The 25,583-nt window shown below is 40.6% G+C and overlaps 2 protein-coding genes across 8 annotated transcripts in view; one reads left to right on the forward strand and one right to left on the reverse strand.

Moving 5' to 3' along the window:
* The window catches only part of MAJIN (membrane anchored junction protein), a 180,150-nt gene that overhangs the window by 62,155 nt on the left and 92,412 nt on the right, over nucleotides 1–25,583 (reverse strand). The window lies entirely within an intron of this gene.
* SLC12A7 (solute carrier family 12 member 7) overlaps nucleotides 1–25,583 on the forward strand; it is a 96,638-nt gene that overhangs the window by 10,771 nt on the left and 60,284 nt on the right. Inside the window, exon 1 of one of the 6 annotated variants that reach the window (XM_083624615.1) lies at nucleotides 11,929–12,078. The exons of the other annotated variants lie outside the window; for them this stretch is intronic. Coding sequence (XP_083480741.1) covers nucleotides 12,039–12,078 — 40 coding nt within the window. The 5' untranslated portion in view covers nucleotides 11,929–12,038. Of the gene's footprint in view, nucleotides 1–11,928; nucleotides 12,079–25,583 lie in introns of those variants that run through there. 6 annotated transcript variants of the gene reach the window in all.

A 25,583-nucleotide genomic window follows, 5' to 3' on the forward strand; every position in this document is an offset into this window, starting at 1 on the left:
AAAATCAAGACTTGGGGCTTTTAGACATGCTCAGAATGTGGCCTAGCTGGAAGCTCCACTAAACTTAATGGAAGTTACTTCTGAGTAGACATATAGAACAGTGTGCTGCAATGTTGAGAAAGGAGGAGATAAAAGAAGGGAGAATGGGGGGGATTCCCCAAATGGCTGCTTGTAGGGAGAAATATAAGATAAATTTGTCAGGAGCGATTGTGGTGATGAGTGGCATATCTTAATTAACTTAACAAGGTGGTTGTCTCAGTTGAGGTACGTTGCTTGCCTTTTTTTTAAAGTCCTTTGCTTACCTGCTCAAGCAGGACATGTAAAAAGCTAGCAACAGGCTTTAAAACTTTTTAAACAGTAAAAAAAATAGAGTGTTGCAAGCTGATCATAATATAGAATAGTCCCTTTCACTTTCAGTTGTGCAATGAAAGTGGGTCAGGGTGGATAAATTTCTGTAAAGAACAGAGGCCTCTTTAAAAGTACATCTTCACTATGTACTACAGCCATGAAGTGAAGACTGGAGAGTTAGGTGAGAAAATGACCCTGTTACCAAACAGAAGTGGCAGCAGTGTTGAGCAGACCTACAGAGGACTAAGCAGGGATGGATGGCTTTGTTCTGGCCCCTGCCTTGTCCACTTTCCTAGCCAGGCTGCAAGACAGTGTGTATGTTTTTTTTTTTGTATCAGTTTGTTTGTCCAGTGAGATACCTGCCTGCAGGTAAGAGTGTTTGTGCTGATTGCAGTTTGGGGTACTGTTTGATTGCTGACTGAGTGAATACAGCTGGAATGGGGGTGTGGTCCAGAGCTTGTCTTGCTACAAGAACAAGTTCTCGTGCAGGCAGTAGGGCTGTCCCCAAAATAGGTGACACAAAAGGGTATTGCTGCTTTGAGACATTACTTTGGGGAGCCACAACCCCCCCCGAGTCAGTACAGAACTTTAAAGTTATTACAGTGCTACCTTGGTTTTACGAACTTAATCCATTCTGGAAGTCCATTCTTAAACCAAAGCATTCTTAAACCAAGGCGCGCTTTCCCATAGAAAGTAATGCAAAATGGATTAATCTGTTCCAGACTTTTAAAAACAACCCCTAAACCAGGAATTTAACATGAATTTTACTATCTAATGAGACCATTGATCCATAAAATGAAAGCAATAATCAGTGTACTGTACCATAAAATAAAACAGTATTGTAGACGATAATTTTTTTTCTTTTCTTAACTGCACTGATGATAGTCATTGTTTGGATGGGGGGGGCTTTTATCCATTTTTGCAGTCACACAATCAATCAATCAATCAGTAGCTGAACTGGGATCCACACAGATCGCCCCCCCCCCCACTGCTGTGGGAAATGCTCCCTAGAGCGCGTGCCTTTCACAATAGCATGGGGGGGGGGAGTTGCGCTCCCACAAACCAACTGACTGGCAAGTGTGCAGCTTCCCTACCTCGCGGCTGCGGGAAACACTCTCCTCCTGCAGCAGCATGGGGGGAGTTGCGCGCCTGAAAACCAGCTGGCGCGTGCGCAGCTTCCCTCCCTCACGGCTGCGAGAAACGCCGTGATGACCCCCTTCTCCGCTGCCGGACAATGGAAGTGTGGCACTCAAAACGGAAGTACACCCCTGAACGGAGTATGTTCGGATTCCAAACAAAGTTTGCTAACCGGAACACCTTCTTCCAGTTTTGAAGTGTTTGTGTTCCAAAGAGTTCGTGAACTAGGCTGTTTGTAGACCGAGGTACCACTGTATGATAAATGCTTTTTTGCTTTACAACATTTAGCAACATCATTACACACAAAATAAACCCTAACCCAGAAGATGCAGTACATCAAAAATAACATCCAGGTAATGCAAATAGTTCCTATCCCAGACAACCGTTTGTATAGAAGGGGACATACAGGGGACATGCTAAACAAATGTTTTATAATGGGAGAGGAGTCACCTTTTCCATTTTTAGCCATGTACACAGAAAAGCTGTACCAATCGGTTGCAGGAGAGTCTTTATTCTTCAAACCTTGTGCCAGTTTTATTTTATTAGTCAACTTTTCCACATGTGCTATTTGCCATACACTATTGTAGCAACTTGTCAGAGAAGTTCTCTCTCAAATTCCTCTAGTTTTTTTTTTATTACTGTGAGCCTGGCTGGCTGCTAATTAAAGGGAACTTATTAGGGGTTTGAACTATAAGTTAGTATTATCTCCTGTGATACGATCAAGCAGTGCCAGCTCTGGACATTTAAAGGTGTTTCGTCCTGTAATTGTTTTTATTTTAACAAAAGGCCCCAGAAATGAGCCACTATCCCACATGTCTGCCACATTTGTTGAACAGAGCCTAACATTTGACATCCTCTTCAACAGTTGGGTGAACAGTGAGGCTAAATTTGTAGGCATAAGATATCAATTTTTTTGGCACTATTTAAAGTACTAGCTCTTTCATCAAGGTCAGGACATTTAAAAGGAAATCTCCCCCACATTGAAGTCAAGACCTCTTCATTAATAGTAATCTGCTAATCGGCTTCCCACATCTGCCTTAGACTTTAGCTGTATTCATATCTATTAAGATTAACACACTATTCTGTCTAGACACTGGACTCTGTTTTATCTTTGTGGCAGAGTCCAACAATAATTCATAAGGGGTAAGGTCCTTCAATGCCAGTTCCCTGATGTCGGTTCAACAAATAAAATTAGCAATTTGGTACCATGTCAGCCTAGAGATTCTATGGTCCTTAATTTGGGATTTCAACATAACCCTTGGGAGTGGTTGAGATTCAAGAACAAAGTCACAGAGTTTATTTAAACCTGCATTGTGGAGACATAAGAAATTAATATGTCTGTTGTTCTGCATGAGCTCTGGAAAAATGTTAAGCACCAGCTGTTCCTTCCACCTTTTCCAAACCTGTCAGACCACCCTCATAGTGGAGCTATTCTGTTCTGACTTCTATACAGGGTACTTAATAAATATACAGTCAGTTCTTTAGCCCTGTTATAACTCTCAATTTGCACCTATTTTGGCAACAAAAAAGTGAAAACAAACTGCCTTGGGGCCAGTTTACCTGTGAGATGCCCTTATCCCATATATGCCCCGTCAGCTGCGTTGATCTGCGAAACTGGCATTGCTACAGGTCTCACATAATACTTGTATTGCATTTGTAAAAACAAAGAAACAAAAAACCGATCTTTTAGTGTTGCATCACCCACACTTTAGAACTCCTTGCCTACTGACATGAGGAATAGCGCCATACTGTCACAGTTCTAAATAGTAAGATTTGTTTAAAAGTTTTAGACACTGCATGGCCATTGCCTTCATGCTCTGCTCTGCTTGTTAAACCTTGCACTTCCAGTAATATCTGGCTGACCACAGTTAATTGGAATGTTGGGCTAGACAGACCTTGAACTTAATCAGGAGGACAATTCTTAGGTGCATGGCAGAGTAGCTGTTACTCACCCCTCTGCCAGTATTTCTGTGCCTTTAACAAATGAGCGATATGCAAAAATTCATAAAATGTAGCTTCTCCCAATTTGGAGATTTAATGAATTAAAAGGTCACCTGCTGGGTTTCTTGCAGTTAAAAGGTAAAGGGACCCCTGACCATTAGGTCCAGTCGTGACCGACTCTGTGGTTGCTGTGCTCATCTCGCTTTATTGGCCGAGGGAGCCGGCATATTGCTTCCGGGTCATGTGGCCAGCATGACTAAGCCGCTTCTGGCAAACCAGAGCAGCGCACGGAAACGCCGTTTACCTTCCCGCTGGAGCGGTACCTATTTATCTACTTGCACTTTGACGTGCTTTATTCAGAGAATTAAAAGGTCACCTGCTGGGTTTCTTGCAGTTACTCAGCTGTTAAATACATAGAAACCTCTGTGTAAATAAAGGTAGCAACCGTAAAAACTTGCAAGACAATAGTAGTGACAAATGCATATATCTGCATTCAGACAGTGGAGGAACATAATTCTGGAGAGCTTATGACCTTTATTCTGACAAAGGCAGCTAGAAATAACCTGTTCACAACATAGATAATGGGATAATGACCTCATGTACAAAGGATCCAACATTACCAGCTGAATCATTTTACCTGGCAAGGCTACTTTTAGATGTGGTAATAATTGACATCAGATGTTCTATTAAATACAATTTCCTTCATCTTTTTCAATAAGGAAAGTCATTTGTGTGTATTAGGAACCCAGCAGCTAAGTCTGGATTGGTGTCAGTTAGAGGCCAGAGGTTTAGACAGAAACACTAGCTAGGCTTCACAAACAACTTCTTCCTTGCGGGTGTGGATTTTGAATGATGCTGGCCAATAAAAATGGGATGAAGAGGAACCTCTGGGAAGGAGGTGGAACACACGAGGCCAAATGGTCCAAGGCAATTTTGGTGCCTGAGCTGTGTAATCGAAACAGTACTCCCAATGTAAGGGCGCATTGTGAAATCTGAAGAGTAGGGTTTCAAGACACCTGGTTTCAGTTTGTTAGCTATGTCAATGTTTGTGACAATCCATCCTTCTACGTCTGTTTTCATTATCCTTGTTTAATCTAACCTTTTCAACTGCCTAAAATGTTTTGCTGTGCTTCAAATTGATTGTTATGTAGACACTTTGTATAGTTTTGCTGGTTTTTTGTTTTGTTTTGTTTTTTTTACAATGGTAGCAGTATTGTATGAATGAAATTGACATTTTGTCCCATATCATGGTGGCTTAAACCTGCCACTTTCACATTTTGCTTAATACTTGGGCTTGCCCTGGTTTCCTCTAACCCTCTAATTCAGTTAAACACCTGCTTCTGTCTTTTACACCGCTCTGAAAAAGATAAAATGGTGAATCTTTTTAAAAATGTGACTCTTAAATTAGGCCTACAGAAATTTTGTCTTATGTTACGAATAGCCTGCAAGCCATGTATTGTACCCCCTGTTTTTCAGCCCTGGACCAAAACAGGTGGTCCCTGGTGAGCTGCAAGCATCACACCTGGCTTACAAATTGCGTTTGGCTTGATGGTTTACAAGTTGTGGTATTTCTAAATCCATGTTGATCGGATATTGCAAAAGTTGCCATAAAATAACCAGATTGGTAATAAACCTTTATATTAGTCAAAGAAATAGAAGTTATGTAAAATGTAAGGGATGTTAAAGGCTTAGAATCTGTACTGAAGTTTGTTGTTGTTTTTTAAAATAATATTTATTAAAATTTTAAGGGGTACAAAAATAAAAAATAAAAAACATCATTTTAAACAAAAAACAATACAACACATCACAATAGGTAAAGAAAAAAGGATAAGATACAAAGGAAAAACACACCAGAAAAATAAAATCCATTAAACAATAAAGAAAAAACAAAGAAAAATACAACAAATCTTCCCATTACTTATCTTTCATTAGCTTATTTCCTTGACCTCCTCACACCTCCCTTTTTTGTATTCTAGATCGATTATCTATTTCAGCAAATCCTTTCCATCTTTTCAAATTTTAGTCCTGTAATTTATCTTAGTATAATGTAGCTTTACTTTCCCTCCTTTCACCAATTAACAGTCAGTTTTTCCCAAATCCTTTATATCATTCCTGCTAAAGTCACATAACATCATTCCAACATCCTTCTAACATTCATTAATTTTACAATGTTTCTGTAAATAGTCTTTAAATTTCTTCCAATCTTCCTCCACCAACTCTTCTCCCTGGTCTCGGATTCTGCCAGTCATTTCCGCCAGTTCCATGTAGTCCATCACCTTCAGAATCTGTACTGAAGTTTGAAATACTACATTTGTGCCCGGCTCCTCCTAGGGAGGTCAGAGCAAGCTGTTTATCCTTGCAACAGCTTGTGAGGTAAGTTAGGATGAGGGTGTGTGTCTCTTATTCAAGGCCCACCCACTGAGTTTCATAGCAGAGAGTATTTCTATGGCCCTGATCAAGAACTCTAGGCTAGATTTCCACAAGCTTTGGCCTACTGGGTTGAATACCGGCTACCTGCTATATAAGCCCACTCGCATTGTGCTTGTTAAATATGTTGTTTCTACTGTTTGTCTAGGACAGCAAACCTGCATTTGAGATGCAAGATATCTGTCAAAAATGTACGGCTGTCATCATGCAGCCCTCACTGTAGTGCTGTGTCACAATCCTGGATTAGCATGAAGTCATGGCACAGGGAGGGCCGCAGAAGAGCAGGCAGAAGATGGAAGGCTACAGAGGGAAACAGTGGTTTTAAACAACAGCAGAGGTTTGAATAAAGGAGGGTTGGATTGGATCTGAGAGGCAAAAAGTAGTGATTTCAAACAATAGCAGAGAATTGAATAGAGAGAGCAGGGTGTGACACTGAGAGGAGAGTGGCAGTTTTACATAAGGTTTGAATACAGTGAGAAGGGAGTTAGAAAAGGCTCTGTTGTGCTGGCTTCTTTGTTGTACCACCTCTGCTATTTCTCTTGGTTAAAACCCACACTGTTTCTCATCACTGCTTTACTCAAACCACAATTTTTGTCTAGGTGTCTGTCCACCTTTGCTTTACTTAGACTTCTGCCATTGTTTGAGTACAAGAAGGAACAAACACTAAAAGGATTTTTTTTTTCTGTTTAGTTTTAAGCTTCTCCCACTTCCATACCTCAGCTGCCTCGTGTGAGAGAGAAAGGATGTGGATCTCTCAAATATTTTATAGTACAGGATGGCCCAATTTTTCATACCAAGTGGGTTGCAAGAGTACTTCAACATAGAACCCATAGGCCGCACACTGCTTTGTCTTGCACACATGCACAGTGTGTGTGTGGGAGGCCAAAAATTGTTACTCTCACACTGCATTCACACAGATGGCTAAGCTAGGCACAGGGCTTTAGGAAGGACACGTGAGGCTTTGGCGGGGTCCTAAAGCCCTCCTACCTCCTTCCAAAATTTGGGAAAGCAGTAACTAGATAGCATGAGGGCTGCAGTGGTGGGTGGAGAGGATGTCAAATGTTGCCAAGCGTTGGACTCCTACAATGTATTTCACTTTTGGTACCATTTGTTGTCTTCAACATGAAGTTCCAGATTCAGTGTAGTAATTTAGAAAATATGTTTTATTAATAAGCAAACATGCAACCACTTTTTTAACCTTTTCTAATTGAACAAGCTAGTTGACATGCTTGCTCTGAAGAGTCTGTTCATCTTAAAGATAGCTGTATAATCATGGGTAATGTGCACAAAGGAGACTGCAGAATAGGAGACAGGAGGAGGCATGGAAATTGGGGGGTGGTTGGTGTGCAAGGGAGAGTTGAGAAAAGTAAGGAGGAGGGTGAAGGAAAAAGTGAATGTGCAAAGGGGGTTTCAGAAAAGGGAATAGGAGGCATGGGAATGAGGTTGCAGATGGAAGCAGGGGCATGAAATGGTCTGAAGAATATAGGAGGTGACAATGACTTCACAACTGAGCAGAAGGTGAAAAGTGTGCTTGTTGCCATGTGGGTGGTGGATGCAGGAGGTTACAATGGGGGTGGTTTGTATACAGGGGCAGTTGCACAAAAGGAGGAGGCATGGACATGGGGTGAAGGTGGAAAGTGGGGAATAGGAGAGAAGTGGTTTCAGAAATCAGTTGGGAAGGGAAGCTTTAGGGTGTTAAATGTGGAGGGAGTGACAAAGGGAAGGGGTTGGTGAGTAGAGGGAGCAGGACCACAGTCTCTGGTACACATATAAATTACCATGAACCTCGTAGGCCATAATAAATGGGTTGTACGTTGCATACGACATGATGTGTCCTAAGTTACGCAGACCTATTTCAGCTATCATATCACACAAGTTCAACACATCAAATTTATAAGCGCATGCCTATTTTGCTGCATGAATGCAGATGATCTTGTTTAATGAGATGCTTTCAAAGCTCATATTCTCAAGACATTTTCTCTTTTTAGATGAGTAAACTTTCTCCATCGAGTTGCACAGTATAGATCTGGTGTTTTACATAACCGTTTCATAGCTGGCAATAGATGTGACACGTGCGGATTACTTTCCAGAACATGATGCTATTTGCAGACAACATATCTAATATTGTAATCTCTGTGATCAGAGGCTAACATTTGTGCTTCGTTGATATTGCTTGAATATGTGCAAACACTATGCTGCTTAGATAGCAGATGGAAAAAAATCAAATCCCAGCTAACATACTAGTTGTGCCATCTGTGGTGTCAACTTTGATGTGTCCCTCCCCAACGTAATTGCTGTGTTAACATTATTTGAAATATATAATCAAAATATTTTGAATCGTCATTGATAAGCCATTGTTGTTAGTATTGCTTTATAGCATTGTTCTCCAGTTTCATTTTTATACCACAAGTGGGTAATATGTGGAAAATCCAGACATGAATCCTAGCATTTCCAGTAAAAGGATGTTTGGTACCAAGTTTGGGATAGACCTCAGCCTACACGTAAATGCATTTAACTAAACCACTTAAAACAAAACAAAACTGAAAAAAGGAAATTGTGATTTTGAGAGGAGTGTGGGTGCTTAATCTTTTCCTGTTCAAATTCACAAACATCAAGCTCCACAACCATAATAGCAGTCTCCAGCAAGTCACAAAGCTGTTTCCTAATAGGTTTCAGGAAATATCACATTTCAAACTGAAATCCGTCCAGCTGGACTTCAGACTTTCCCCCTCCTTTCAACAGATCAGTGCCCATGCTGTTTTCAATCTTCATGGTCCCTCATTAAAATGTTAGCATTTTAAATGCTGTAGCTTCTCAAATAAGACTGATATGGATAATTAAGGAGCCAGGAAAAAGGTGTTTCACAGATAGCACGTGGTTACTTCCCCAGTGCTATAACTTTAGCACAATAAAACAACATTACCTTCACTAACAAAGTTAGATTTAACAGCAAATACCGAAAGCTGCCTTATTTCATTTCAAACCTTTGGTTACTGAGAGTCCTTCTAACTCAGCTCAGTCTTCTCTGACTAGCTTTCCATGATCCTTTGGCAGAGACCTTTCCTACTCCTGTTGTCTAAAATATTTTCTCTGGAAATTGAGCTTAGGACTGTACAGAGCACTTGCTGTACCACTAATTTAGGGACCATTCTCACGAAAATGTTATCGTAATTGGAACTGTTCTGCTTATGCTTTTGTGGGGTTTGAACCTATAACATCATTGGCCATTGGCCAATTAAATAAGTTGTGTATTATCTGTGCAGCAAGAAAGACAGAACAGACTTGGTTTTAATAATATACTTTGAGTTTAGGGTAATCTGTTACGTGTGCTATGACAACTGTTAACGCACATTCATACTGATGGTTGTAACTTGCCCTTACCCAGTGCTTTTTTTCTGGGGGTACTCATACCCCTAAACATTTTGTGAATCTTTCTACTTTTGTCCATTTACTGTATTTATTTCTCCTGATTTGAATTATAAAATGGTGATTTTCTTAGTCAAAATGAAAGTACTCCTAAACATTTTTAAGAGCAAAAGCACTGCCCTTACCAAAACAGTAATAAAAAGAAACATGTTATAAGCATAGTTACTTGGAATTGAGTCTTACTGATTTCATGATTTTTTAAATTTATTTGCTTATTTGGTTAAAGGGAGCATTGATCACTATCTAGTTTTTTTCTGGTTGGGTTTCTTTTGGATATGCAGTCAGATAAAACATAAAACATGAATATTTTGGGTCCTGTAGGAACTATATTTTAGAGCAGTGGGATTCTTTACTTCTGCAAAGGGATAAACTAACAGAAATGAAACATTGATGCTTTCTCATTATATTGTTTTGAAGGATTTTTGTACATGTAAAGGTTTTCAAGAGCAATATATTTCGAGTCCCTCAGAATTGTCATTTACAATCATTAAGATAAAGTCATTGCATGGTGATTTTATAACCTTTTTTAAAATAAAAAAATCTGTTTAATGTCTTAATTTATTTTAAATTAAATTAATCTGTGTTAAATAATAAACTCCCATGTGTTTCAACCACCCATGTGGGTAACAATTATTTATATTCATAATATTTCTGCATTGCTTAGAATGGTTTACATAAAACACAATAATATACTTAAAAGTTGGAAAAGATAAGATAAAAGTCAGAAAATTGTAACCAAAACGAAATGAAATGAATAAATATATCAATAAGAACAAGAACAGTGTGATGAATTGTATGAGCCAATGAAAGGCTTCTTAAATAGATGGCTCTTCAGGAGATGTTTGAACTTTACTGCTATTTCTGCCTTGTGTGGGAGGGTGTTCTAGAGAGTAGGTGGTACTACTGAGAAGCTAATTTTTGAGATGGCATTAGATGGCATTCCACCAGTTGTGGTATGGTCAGCATGGCTGTTTTAGAAGATCTGAGAGGAAGATCAGAGTTGCAATGGAGGCAGTTTGCTAGGTATCTTGGTCCCAAGTTTTTCAGGGCTTTATGCACCAGTAATGAAACCTATAAAAGGGACGCGGGTGGCGCTGTGGGTAAAACCTCAGTGCCTAGGACTTGCCGATCGCATGGTCGGCGGTTCGAATCCCCGCGGCGGGGTGAGCTCCCGTCGTTCGGTCCCAGCTCCTGCCCACCTAGCAGTTCGAAAGCACCCATAAGTGCAAGTAGATAAATAGGTACCTCTTTATAGCGGGAAGGTAAACGGCGTTTCCGTGTGCTGCTCTGGTGCCAGTTCGCCGGAGCAGCTTCGTCACGCTGGCCACGTGACCTGGAAGTGTCTGCGGACAGCGCTGGTTCCCGGCCTCTAGAGTGAGATGAGCGCACAACCCTAGAGTCTGTCAAGACTGGCCCGTACGGGCAGGGGTACCTTAATGAAACCTATAACAAGTCTGGGTAGCTATTAGACATGTAGAAATGCTTCAAAAGGTTAACAAATCACAAATAAGACTTGAAGGTCTTCTCTCCGACAGAGCAACCTTTTGTCACAAATGGCTCCTTATATGAATTGTGAGGACTAGTGCTTCAGAACAAGTGTGTGAATTGGCCTTGATGGAAAACAAATATATTCCAACAAATAGCATTTACCTCTTCCTCTGCCAGATCATTTCAAAAAGGAACTTGCACTGTTCCAAAAACTCTTTGCATTCAGATCGTCTTCTGAAATTAACTGTGTAATCCTATGCATATCTACTCTAAAAAAGTCCCACTGGGTTCATTGGGACTTGCTCCCAATGAAACATAAAAGCCGTGCAGGATTTTTGCCTCACTCTACCAGCTCTCTGTCTCCAAACTCAGCAGCAGTGATTCTTCTGGAGGCAAGTGGCCAGAATTCGCATACTACTGTTTGCATGAGTATCTGTGAACTAGGGGACTAATCCCACACTGGGGTTAGAGGAATGGACCAGAGTTTCAGACACTCTCCTGAAGACACCCAACCAGGGAAGGAGATGTATGGGGAGTGTGGTTGCTGTGGCTAGAAGCTCCCATGTTTTCCCTCCCTCTCCAGTTTCCACGATTACAGCCACCAAAATGCTGATACTAATGCTAAACCTCTACTGCTACGAGGAAAGTATCTCTGACTGATTGCTGCAGGATTTTCTCCCTCCTAGGTACTTTCCATCCAAACATCTTCCCCAAGAGGTCCCACCCTGCAGTTTAAGAGCCACTAAGATAATGTAAATTAAAAATAATTTACTAGCTCTTTAATCCCATGGATTTAGGATTAAATATTTTATCTACGTAAAGTATTGGTTTATGAATAGCATGCTGTCGAAATGATTGGATGCTCACTGCTTTCATATCCACAAGGAGGGCTTGTGTAATGGAATAGCTTCAGAGACATCTGCTGCTGTAAAGAGCAAGTCGATTCTAGGTGTAATTTAAGGCTTTCTACCTGGCGACACTTGATGATAGAGATGTAGGCCCTGCCCTTACTTCTGTGTGTGGGGGATTTATCACTGATGAACATCTCTCTCAGCTTAATCTGTTGGAGAGTGCTGCTGCTGCTGCTGCTGCACTGCAGCCTGGCTTTGTGTCACATGCATACTTTAAACTGCATGAAGCTTTGATGACTTGCTTCAGGATTAATCCACTACTATCGAGAGACAGGATTTGAGGTCTTGTACAAAACGAGAGAGCAACTGTCAGCTTTCTGCTCTTTCACTTTTTAACATTTGAAGAGTTGACTCCTGATTATGAACGAACGGGATTATGAGGAAGGTGGCCCAAGCCCAGGTGAGTCTTAATCTTTAATAAAGAAAAGAGAGAGAGAGAGAAGAGCAAGTGTTTTATAAACTGCTGGTTATTCTTGCCAGCAGAAGTCATAGAAGCTTCTTCGGAGAATTCAGATACTTTTTTCTCCAGAGTTTTTAACCACATTGCATTATTTTTTTCCAGTTCAATCCGTTTCATCGTATTGGAGTTCAGTAGCACTGCATTGTAAGGCAATGCATTTAATTTTAGTGATGCAGTATTAGAATCCTCTGTTACATAAGGCAGATTAAGTACTTTTCATTTTGCTCTTCAGTATAATTTAGGTAAACAATGCTTTTTATAGATACTTTTAAAAGTGATTTGGATTTTAGTGCCTGTTTTCAGGAAATTAAAGCTCTATCAGAATGTACACATGTGATAAACTTTTTCAGTAACCAAGCATCTCATAGTGCACTTTAATGATAATCTTAATGCTTTCTTGATTTTTGTTTTATAAATTAAAATTGAAATCCTGGAAAATGATTCAGTGTTAAACAATATTGGGGCCAATATTGATCAGAGCAGTTGATATTAATTAATGCACTGGATCACTGAACTCTCCTTGTAAATTCTCAAGGAATGCGGGGACGCAGCACCTTTATTCAGGTGATGACTTTGTGGAGTCAGGAAAATAAAGGAAGGTACAGTTAGGACTGAGGTGGAACTTGAGTGGTAGCTGTCCCTTTTACTACATGCTGCATTTAACTTTGGATATTTAATGTAAGTTCAAGTAGGAGTATCAGGGGAGAACAAAATTTTATTGGTAAAATTAAGGGGACAAGCCAGTCTCCTGTCGCCCTTCTTCCCTGGTCTCTACTCTCATCAGGAGCCTTCCTGGGCTAAGATACTTGCATATGGGAGGACTCTTATGGTGTATGAAGGGAAGGACTGGATCATACTCCCCAAACTACAAGCTGATTTTTTTGGAAATTGGATTTGGTTTGTTAGGAAATATGAAATAACGGGAAAAGACTATGTACTGGATATACACTCGAATATTCTGCACTGTTCTATCTATAGTTTTACAGGATTTTCATTGAAATATTTGTTGTGTTCAAAGAAAGTGATGGCTGGTCGCTTTATTCAGATTGGGGAAGAAAACAAGATTCAGGAACAGAATCTCTATTTCCTCAGTATTGTGATGATCTTAACTGTTCTTAGTTTGCTTTTTCTCAAAATCTCACATGTGTGATTAACTGCGAATTACAAAGTGTAAGTGGTATGGGTGTTTCTAACATTTTTTGTGAACTGTGTTTGGAGCCCTTTTGGGAGTATGAGATGTAATACAAAGCTAAATGTATAAAACAGCCTTGAAAGTAGAAATATTCAGAAACTACAAGCCCATTAAATAATCTTCTAGCCTTTCCGCTTACGCATATTCCTACATAAGCTCACTGTTACATGCTGACATCCAGAAAGGGAAAAGAAGGGGGAAGAGGCAAATAAATTTCTTACATTTTGCAAAAGCATCCCTTCCCTCGCAATTTCCCCTTGCCATAGACAACTAGATGAGCAGATATTTAAAATCCTGAAATAAAAAGAAACAATTCACAGAAATTTTGCGTGGCGGGTCTTACTCCTAGTGACAGAAATCAAACATAGAGATACAGTTGATTTTGTGTGTCCTGATTCTATGATCCTCTGATATGGCAAATGAGAGTTTTCATGATTGGGTGCTGTGTTGGCAGTTTTTACTATTTTAGTAACATTTTTTTAAAAAAATCATTTATATACTGCTTAATATCACCACAGGAGTTAATTTCTGCAGATTGGTGTGCTGCTGGTGTACTTTGTGCTCTGAAATGTATTGCAAATTCAGTGCATATATTGTGTTAATAAGGTTGTTAAGGTGGCTTCACATGTACACACCTTCCATGTTGACCTTCAGTGCCCTATAAAGAGCTAATACGTATATGTGGTCAGAAGGTAGCCGAGGTCATAAGGTCTTTACCCAGTGCACTGTTCTCTTTCTCTCTATGATAGCATAATAAATCTATTCCTGAAAATCCTAGGGTGCTTTTCAACTAGGTTTTAATCAGAGTATAACAGTTGAAATCAGTGCCCATGATTAAGTCAGGTCTATTAATTTAAGTGGGTTTACTTAGAGTAAAACACCATTGGCTTAACACCCCCAGTTCCTACTGAAATGTTCTTTTAAGTAGTGTTTTAGTCTGATTTACTTTTTTGTAATTAAACTTAGAGCTAAATGCATTCAAGAGAATGTGATTTGAAAGAACAGCTTTAAGTACATAAATTACTTTGTTGTCTGTTGTGGCATGATTTACTTTCTAGTATCTAGCTGTACTTAGGAAAGTTTATGTTATGCTGAACTGTGTTAGTTGTGAAGGCTTCAACTTCTCTAAACTTTTATATACCTCCTTACACAGGTTGCAAAATGCATATGTAGCTTCACACAAAGCAGTGTTTGATCTTGTAGGTAAAATAGCAGACCTCAAGGATACTTAACACTGTAACTTGAACATATAGTTAAATTGTAAAAGAAAGCTAGAGCTTTTCTTCAGTAGTGAAATTATACCTCAGAAAAGTAGCCACTAGATCAGTGTGACTTTAAGTCACGACTTGCATGCAAAATACACTTTGACAACAGTATTATAAGCTTGCCATTAATATTCTCGTACACACTCACACAGGTTGTAGCTCTGTTATTCTGTCAAGTCTGTGTATTTAGCTGAATAAATAAGAGACTGCAGACTAGTCACCTTATACTTTTTAGATTCCCCCCTTTCATTTGAAACCTGAAGAGCTTCATTCCATGAGGATTCTAGTGGCTTAATTATCTTAGGGGTGAATTAACAGGCCTTTGGAGTATTGTAAGGTTCCTTATTATATGTGGGGGTGGGCACTGTACCAAATAATTCTGACCTGCCCAGTATTGTTAGAAAATTGGGGTGTGAGCATGACTCAATAGTACAATGTGTAATTTGTCTGAATATGCCTTCAAGGTGGATTTCTGGGTTCTTGACTGGTAGTTGCCTGAAGCTATGGAGAGCTGGAGACCTGCTGCCCCATCCTACTAGACAGACTCTTGGTCTGACTTAGAGGATCCCTGTGCTCTCGTAGACACTAGTACAAAATATTAGTGGTAGCAGAGCAGTTCATCTAAATCGCTGAAACCAGGCTAGCTGGTTATACTTTTCTCTTGATATGAGTGTTGCCAGTGTGGTTCACATTCGTGGTATAAATAAACTTTTTCATGCCAAATGTGTGATCAGTGCTTGAAATGTGCCATTAAAGGGCAAAAGGGAATTTACTAATGTATATGCGATATCCTTCCAGTATGTTTGAACTCTGGTTGACCCATGAGAAAGTTTTAACCCTAAACAATACTTCTGTGTGCCTATAATCTCATTATACCTGGGTTCTGTGGTTATTCTTACAAAGATCAGGGTATTAGGTTTTTTTTTTCCAGATTTTGAAGGCTTGGGGCTGGTAAAAAGAATGTGAACCAAAGAAAGGAAGATATTTGTACATCACAGCACCTAACCTATCATAATTCATGTAGAAATCAATATATGTTGATACGTAGAGCAGAAGTAGGAATGTTCTTGAATAAGGGGAAATGGCTCCAGTGAACTCCAGCTTAAAAGAGTAATAGGTTAACAAATTCATAGCTGTCAATGTTTCCCTTTTTTAAAGGGAAATTCCCTTATTCCAAATAGGATTCCTTGCAAGAAAAGGGAAAAGTTGACAGCTATGCAAATTGTACGTAGCAGGCTTTAAGGAGAAAAAAAGAGTTTCTACAAAATGTGCTATGATCTAATTTTTCTTCATAACAATTATTTGTGGCAGGCTATTATTGCTCAAATGATTTGCAAATGATGGTCTGAAAACGAGAAGGGGGAGTTAGGCTAAGGCCACTCACCAAGTCTGTGGCTGAGCTGGGATTTTGAATCGGATCTCTCAGTTCTGCCCAGTGCTACTGGTACTGTGTAGCAATATTTGGACCTTCCAAATAGTAAATAGTGCGAGTGAAAAAGTTATTTTTGAGACAAAGTGAAATTATTATGTTTGTAAAGCTGTTGTGAACCTTGCTTCCTTAAACTGTGCCAAATAAGAGAATCATCACAAACGAATGCAGTTATTGTGATTGTTCTCTAAAGAATCTAAGATATTCAGGACTGTTTGTATAGCAGCTATTAGAGGAGACAGCTTGACAGTTGATCCAGCGTGTGGCTCTCTGTTGGAATGTATTGTGGTAGCCCACTCCTGTGTTCACAGATCTAGCATAAGAGGGAGAGACTTGAGTAAGAACTGACAGAAACATAGCCATCAGCTATGCCTTTTTCATTATTCTGACAAAACAGTTGGGAAATGAGAAGTGGGGGTATGCCTGAGTCCAAGTAGAAGCTTCAAAGCTTTTAAGTACTGTACAGTAGTAAGATCCAATAGCTGATGAAGATCTGCAGTTTTTAAGAGAGAGTTGTTTGTTGACTGGTGCATTCTGTCAACACCATTTAACATATTTGCTGTGGGAGCTGCACTGGCTGCCAATATGCTACTAGATGCAGTTCAGAGATTTGCTTTTAAGATTTTAAGCCCTAAACAACTTGGAACCAGGTTACTTAAGGGACCGCCTCAGCCTACCTGGCAAGTGTACCCCTCAGATTGGGCAGTACTAACAGTACTATATGCCCCAGGAGTGCACTTAGTTTGTACTAGAAACAAGGCTTTTAGGGTTGCCTCTCCAACCCCTTAGAATCAGTTACCAAATGGAATTAGACAAGCATCTAGCAATTTGACATTTAGGTTAGACATTTGAATGTGTTTTTGGATAAGAAGACTCTCCTTGACGTGTGAGCCAGTTGATTTATGGAATATCAGTTGTGCAATCTAGAAATGGTTTTACTGCTTTTAGAGTTTTTAGAAATTGTTTTATTATTTTTGGAGTTCATATTTCTAATATTTTATCACATTTTATCTTATTGTACACCAGTTCAATAGCTTCTGGCGTGAAGCAGTGTTATGCCCACCTGCTACACCCCTGACTTTCCTGTATCGAGCAGGAATTGAGCAGGTGTTAAGGGGTATTCTCAGCATGTTTGACTGAATGTGGTTAGAAGCCTCCTCACATTTGGAACTTTGCATTATCAGGATTCCTTCTGTGCATTTTTGGCCAAAGGCACTTAAAACCCAACTTAAGTCTTTTACGCTCAACACAGGAGCCATTGCAGGTGGAGAATGTTTGGGCATGGCTCACCCACATAGCTATGCAGCTGCTACTGCTATTAAGCATTCAATGTTTAGGCTATCGTAAGACCAGTTATTATTATTACTGTGTTTAGACTAGGAGAATAATTGCTTTACTAAAGCCATGTAGTGAATTAATGGCTAAGCTGGGAGCAGCCAGCATTGAGAAGCAGTGCCCATGGAGCCACCCTCCTGACAGATATAAGCGTAAAACTTTGCTAGATCAGGCCAAAAGATCAGGCCCAAGTATTATGTTACCACAATTCTAGGACTGCTAAGTTTACTCAGGATTGTTTGGTGAGGTACTTGTCAAAAGCTTTTTGCAAGTCTCAATACGCAATGTCATCTGGAGCACCTGTATATGTATGCAAATTTACACTCAAAGAACTGAGACAGGACTTGCCCCTTATTTGTTTATTTTGCAAAATTTATGTACTGCTTGATTGTAATAAAACAACTACCGGTAAGCGGTTTGCAAGAAATGTTAAAATTATCAATAAAAACAGTTAAAACTATTTTTAAAAACGTATTTAAAAACAATTAAGCCCAACAGTAAACTAAAAAGATTAACAAACTGTGTGAGAAATAGATTGTCATGTAGAAATAGTGGGGATGGGGGCTGCCATTGGAGTAGCGATGAGGAACTGAAAGCCCCACAAGTCCCTGGGAATTAGCTGTCAAGAGCAGTCTTGCACAGACGTATAAGATCAAATGCATTATAAACATACGCCTTTTTTGTAATTCAGGAGCATTTTAAAAACTTCTACTTGTATGTTTGCACAGTGCCTAGACCAGTGTACTGAGCTGACCTCAGGAATGAGGCACCAAGTTTGCAACTATGGATGGATGTTAGAAGGCTGAATTTCTAGCCTCAGACCCAAACTACATGTCATGGGCTGCAGACTGCTTCAACCATCCTTCACTTGTCTGCAAGTTTCCTCTCTCAGCGCTCTTTCCCTCCTGATGCTTTCTTTCAGCTTCATTCTCATACCAGCTCAGTTCCACTGGGATAAAAGCACCTAGAGGGAGGTGGTATGGTCATGGGGTGGGATTTAGCACCCCCCCCCCCAGCCTGTGTGCTTCTTTGGTCTTACATCTTGCTCCTGTTGGATCAGACCTACCTTAAAATACTGGATTCTGTTGTCATCACATCTAGCCTGGGCTTTAGGTGTTTCATCTGAGTTTAGATTTCCTAGATGAAAGGTACTTATGTGTATTCAAAAAGTGAAGGTTAAAACACTAAGCATTCTGTTTAAGCTTTGATTATTTAGTGATCAAAATATTTGTGCTGCCTTTCTTTAAATAGTGTGCCTCAGCATGCCTTTGTCTTCCTGTCTATTTATCTTAATGTTACTTTGCTTGGAACGGGTTGTGAAAGGTAAATGAAGATTATGTTTGTGGTGGGGAATTGTTGCTGTGTTTGACTCTTAAGATCCCAAATTGCAGACTTGCGGGCTCCGTCATCATTCCCAGTGCTGCCTCACCTCTCTGTTTGACATACAGCAAAGTAAGAATGCTGGAGAACTCAAAAGTTTGCTTAGTATTTTGTGACTTATTGGATGGTTCTGAAAAAAACTCTGTGATGAAGGGGCTTGGTTAACTTTTTATATTAAAGATCAAATTTAATCAATATACATGATATAATGTCATGTTATTTAGTTATTTAAAAAAAAAATACACCGCATTTATAATAATGGAAACAGGTTGCCAACTACTTGATCTTGTCTTGCATTGAGATTCATCGATGCCTTTGTTAGACATTTCTTGGTTTTGAGTTTTCTTATTTATAGGGTGAAAAGTTCAAAGAGAAACCAAAAGGTAAATGCTCCTGTTTGAGGCTTGTGTTTAGGTTTGGTAAAACCATCACGTAAAAAGCACCGCAAAACCTTGAGCTTGTTAGATATATTATGCTCCAAGACTGTTGCTGCAAGGACAACATAACAGTAGCTGTATAGAAAGTAGATAATCATACCTGAAAACTTTATTTTCAACTGAGGTTAAGCTCTAAAGCCCATAGCAATACATTAAGGCAGGCTTTTAAATCTCTGAATACTGGCAAGGTGCCAAAGTATGCACTTTACTCTCTGACCTCAGATTTACAAGGTCATATTAACTATGCACTTATTACTGTTCCTTCCCTTGAACGATTTACTAATTTCAAAAGGAAGATCCACGGAACAATCCACAGTACCTTTACTAGACCAACCAGAATGGCAAAATGCCAAGAACAAAGCTTTCAAATTCTCCAGATTTCTTCCTTACAGTATATGTTGAACAAAAAGTGGGTAGGTAGCTGGGAAAGGGCAGCATGCCCAGCAGCCTGCAATTTTTAACAGTTTGAGGTTGTTGCAGATGGGGTTATGTAGATAGAATTAGATTAGTTTTATCAGATGTCAAACAGATTTGAAGGAGCATCATGGCTACTAGAACAAAGAAGAAACCCTCCATTTTTCAAAATACAAATTCTAGTAGCTGGTTCTGACTCCATCACTATTTGGAATGCACAGATTCTCTGCGAGGCAGAGAACAGTAGTGAAGAGAATCATATAGTCTTTATAGTACCAACACTAGAGTTTAGTTTTAGGTAGTATATTACAAGGTATGTTGTAAATAGTTGGAGGGGAATGCAATGTCTTTTAGGACTGCTGAAGGACATTTTCATGGCCCCAATATGTATGGTGAGACATGTTTATTGCTCTGAAAGATCTTCTGTATAGATGTGCAGAGTAGAGAGGTTACTGTACAAGTATGACTTCAGCAATGCAGTATTTGAAGAGATTATTTCTATTGCATTGTTTGCAGTACTCAGAATATGTCAGTATCTAACAAAGTTGATTGGCTAAATTTATGGCTATTGGTTTAAAATGAGGTCTACCAAATAGCTATTCTTTCAGGGTCAGCCATGGTAATTTAACTGCAGCCAAGCTCTAGCAGTTATGAACAAGCTCACCTGCACTATTTGTATGCTAATCTAGAGAGCCTTACATGAATTAACCAGATCAAGAGAATGGATCTTGACAGTCAGCTGTGTAATAGCTTAAAACTTAGGCTGCATTCTGTACTCCTTACTTGGGAGTAAGCTTCATTGATCTCAGTGGGTCTCAGTAGATCTGTATAGCATTGCATTGTAACTGTCTGAGCTGCATTGACAGGGTCCATGAATGTGATGCGTTGTAATTCAAGGACCCGCCACCCGCTTGAGGATAAAACCACGTAGACATGATATACTGTATAAGGTTAATGGGCTAAAAAAGGCCACAACTTTATTGATTACAGCATGTGAGAGGTATTGGCTTAGGCATTGGATAAACCACAGCAAGTGACTCCACCCCCTCAGGGAGGAGTGAGTCTATCAAGGGTTAACCACCAGTGGGAGGAGCCTGTTGACACAAATACAACTGAAAGTTCCCCCTGATGTCACCGGGGGGTCATCCCATGGCCCTAGCCACTAGCAAGGGCGTTGGACAGGATCCACGACCGCCGGATTCCTTTACCGGAATACCCATAAAGTGGAGGGGTAGGTGATGGCCACACCCTGCCCTCCAATACACAAACATATTCCAATGCCTAACCGCCAATACCAAAAGGTTGTGACGATTTGCTACGAGGTAGGCGAAAAACCAAGTGGCTGGTGCCAATTTGCCAATTAGATAAAAATTCCTACCAGGCCCCTTGGCCAACCAAGGTGACCAACCACAGGTCCATAGCAATGTCAAGAACCAAGCAATGAACTAGAGGGAGGGTAGGTGGGTGATCCGACGAAAGGCAGCAGCACAATGGATGGGAAGCACTGCCGCAGCTGCGTTTTGAGCGATGAAACCCCGCCCCCAAGCCTCCACCTGGTTGGTTGGCTACCTGGGGGTGTGGCGCGGCAGCCGGGATGGCTGGGCAGGGGCCGAAACGCCCCCTGCCAACACGGGAAACGGCTCCTGCTCACAACTCTTCCCCTCTGCAAGGAGGAGAGGCTTTGAAGTACCGGTAACTTGAATGTAGCTATAATTTAGGTTCCTTTCTAAAAACATAACAAAGATTCAATAACAACCTGATCAGTAATTTTTGCTGATTTAAGTGGGAATTATTTCTAACCCAAGTGTATTTAGGAGCTGCAGTATTAATGACAAGTAACAAATGTTATATCAGACACTTTCTAAATAAAGGCACCACAATGCTGATGTATTTCAAACTGGAACTCGTTCTTAAAGATAATTCTGCAATAAAAACAAATACCATTAGTACTACTACTAAACATAAATTTTAGAACTATTATGCCTATTCACACTCATCCTTTTCCTCTGAAATGTGTAAAAAAAATTTTTTTTATACATGATCAGGACAGACTGGGTTTAAACAAACTGGTGTTCTGGGCACGTCTAAATTGTTTCTAGGGGAAGATAATTTGTTCCTATGGAAGTGATAACGATTTATGCTTTGAACCATGCTTACAATTGCAAGAAGGCTTCTAAGTATGTTTGGAAGAATACATTTTGAAACCCTGCAGACCTTAGGTGTGTGAACATCTCAAGAGGAGGCTGTGCACCTGGTGGTTCTGAGGGCAGGGCTTATACATGTATCCCTTTCCTGTGCAAGTTTTTAGCCCTTGTATACAAGGGGAAATCTGAAAAGACTATTGTGTCTTTTCAGTACACACTTAAACCCATCTCACAATTCAGTTTGGGACACTCATTTACAGTACAATCGTTATAGCTATAAGGGTCGGTTTTTGCATGGTCAAAAAATGTGAAAATTACTATGAGGAGTTGCTTCACGAGTCCTTTACTGAATACCAGTAGCTTCCATGCAGTTGTGTTTTAAGTTGTAACTAACAACTGAAATCCACCAAGATGGAGGATTATTAGCCCCCAGCTTACTCAGTTACCAACATTTAAATATATCCTGATAATTTTTTAGTTATTTTAAAAATAAAACTATACACATTTTTATTAATGTGGTACAGTACTTGTTTTGCTCACATTTATTTGAACATACTTCCTGTGTTCTCATCAGAAAAGGTGTAAGAGCACACAAATCTGCTGCTATTAAAGTCTGTTGTTGCTGATTATCCAATAAGATGTTAAATATAGCAATCCTTGACAATTTTAGCTTTCCTTGGTGGAACTGGCAAGTGGCCAATCAATTAAACTGATTCTTCATATTTCAAGGAGCACCAGTATAGAAGATTATAATTGCTTCTAAAGTGGATGGTTCAACTTTGTTATTAAGTTGTGCTGGAAGAGTTCATAAACTATGTAAGATGCTTCTTGGATATACCGTAATAAACACTAGAAACATTATGATCTTAATAATCAATCGTAAAACAATGTTCTCAAAAACAACCTTGCAAAAAAGAGAGACCACAACAGCCTCCCCCCACCCCTCCGTTAATCATTTAATGGACAGGCAGTTTCCATCCAAGCTGTTCTCTTGCCTAATGTCTGAGCTGGTGTGCTGCCTGTTGCTTCTCATCCTGGCTGGCCTTTTAAGAGAACTAAGAACATCTCTCCCCTCATAGCTTCCTAGTATCATCCAGCCCATTTCTTTGGTATAAAGAGAGCCAGGTGGGTTGTGAGAGCTCCCAACAGGTTTGAGGTTCTCTGATAGCATTTCCCCAGATTCTTCTGGGCAGGGTTCCTTTTTTCAGCCTGCGGAGTGGCACAGAGGTGGATGTAGAAGACCATGGTCTGGGTCGGAGAACAGGCAAGCAAGGATGTAGAGGGCAGAAAGTTGCGAGCTATTCATCCAGGGGCAGCAGTACAAGTGGGGGTGGAAATGGTTGTGGGAGAATGTGAATTAATAGTATAGGAATGGAATGCTTTGCCTTCCAAGTTGAAACCTGTTGGTTACTGTAGAATGAGGCCAGGATATAAGCAATGGATGATATCCAGCTTAACAGTTCTGCTGGTGCAAGGACTTTTAGTTGTGCAGTGGAACTTCTCCGCACTCAACTTTCCCCATGTGCCCTCTATATGCCCCTTAAAGCTTTTTCAAAGGATTGGTGGAATCCCCAGGACAAATTTAGGGGGTAACTGGGAGAGGAGGGGTTGGGGAAGTTGCATTGCACAGCTAAAAGTCGTTATGCTAGTGGAACTGTTTAGTTGGATACCACCCAATATATTTTTCAGAGCAGACTGGCTCATTTGATTTCAGATTTTTATATGTTCCCCCTGTTGAGATCCATCACTATCAATGAATTTCAAACCAGCCATGGCAGTTTTGCATCCCTTGCCAGCGTGGAAAATTACTTGAAGAGAAGGATCACTGATCCTTTCCTTTTCACACAATTTGCTGTGTGATGCATATATGCTGAGACATGGGAGCTTCTATCCTCACAGTCTGTTTCATGGTAGTTATTGATGTGACAAAGGCTTGTTGATTTAATAGGATTTCACACTTTAGACCAAATAGCTTTGAACAGCTGGGAAATTTTTGCAACCTTCTGCAGAGTTTGTACAGTCGCCTCACTAAAACCCTAGGTTTAATATGCCTAGCAGTGGGTGATATTGCACAATAAGTCAATATACAAACAATGGTTACAAATATTTGGTGTATATTGCCACATATCTTTCTTTTTTTTTTAGCTGCAGAACTATCACTTCTATTTTCCTAGGCTTCAATACTGCAATTTTAAAGCATGCCTTAGTCTCACTGGTTTCAACTGGGACTAAGTCAGGGCACTGATATTGTTGGTTATTATGGGACAATGGCCTCTGAATTCCAACTCTTGAATTGATATCAGATGTGAGTTGTGTGACTAACCACTGGTGCCTTCCAGATGCTGCTGCTTTACTTTGCCTAGACAAAAATATGTTTTTACAATATACCTGAAGCAGCTGGTGCACAATCTTTCACATAGGGCAGAGGGAAGGGAATTCCACAGTACAAGGGCAATGGTGGGAAATGCCCTTTTTTAGATCACCAACCTGTGATAAGTAAAATTTCCCCAGATGATATTTAGGGCTGAGCAATGTTGGGCTTTCAATGTCATGGTGTAGTGATAAACAGTGATGTTGAAAAAAGCTGCATCGGCCCCAACTGGCGAGGTGCCGGGTGAAACTGCCGCAACTCTCATAAGGAGAGCCGAGGCATTTTCACCCCAGCACCTTGCAGTCTGAGGCCAATACAGCTGGCTCAAGCCTGCTGCTCAGCTGGGGGACAGGTGACCTCCTGCCCCCAGCAGAGCCAGCACACAACCAGCAGGGGACTCAGGGCGCCTTGCCCAGGCTCCCTCTGCTTTCGATGGAGGGCGGGCAGGCAAGCTACCTTGCCTGCTTGCTCCCCACTCCCTGAAGACGGGCCGGGCCTGTCAGGCTCCTTGCATTTGACTGCCTTAGCCTTCGCCAGTGCAGGAGTGCTACCTCTTTCCTGGGGGGGAGGGGAGAGTCATTCACCCCAGGAGAAAGGACACAGCCCACCTGCTGAATTCCACAAGGCGTGGGGTGCAAAGCCACCCTTTGCGAGGGGCTGCTGGACAACTCTGGAACCACCAGCAGCATCAAAGAGCCCCTACACCGCCTGGCTGCCTTCCAATGGGAGGATGAGCTCCATCTCTCTGGCTCAGCACACCAGGCCTTTCTCATCTAGGAAAGGCAGGCTTACACTTCTCAGCTGCACAGCCCTGATCCTGCTCCTACTCTCGTGCAAGCAGGAGCCAGGTCAGGGCTCTCTCAGCTGGGGAGGGGGAGCACTTTAACAGAGCCCCCATCCCACCACTGGCTCATGTGAGCCAGTGGTAGGTCAGGGGCTCCATAAAATTGCTTGGCTGAGGTGAGGGCACTCCTCAGCCAAGCAGATTAAAGATGGGCAGAGTGCGATGGCGGTTTCACCAGCGGTATATCGCTGATGAAACTGCTGCCGCTTGAGTCCCTCTGCCTCCAGCTCCCGGCTAGTTTGTTTCTTCCTCAGCGTGCTCAGCAGACTCCATACGGGTCCTGCGTGATATATTGCCCAGGCCTAGTGATCTTACAGGTCTGTACAAGACCAGGAGGCTTTCAGGTTTGGGGCTCCTTCTCCCATAGACTCCAGCCAGCATAGCCAGTAGTCAGGGATGATGGGAATTGTAGTCCAACAAACGCATGCCGGCTACATACCAATCTATGGCTTAGAAATGTAATTTGAATTGGAAGTGTCATTAGCCAGTGGCAAGATGAAGTATTCTTGTGTAATCTTTATTTTATCTTGAGATAGGTGATATTTATTTTTATTTTATTTATTTTAAACATTTATATGTTGCCTTTAGAAGTAAAAAAATTCATCCAAAGCAGTTTACATAGTAAAATAAGAAT

This window comes from Podarcis filfolensis (assembly GCF_964270895.1).
Source record: "Podarcis filfolensis genome assembly, chromosome: 7".
Lineage (NCBI taxonomy): Eukaryota > Metazoa > Chordata > Lepidosauria > Squamata > Lacertidae > Podarcis > Podarcis filfolensis.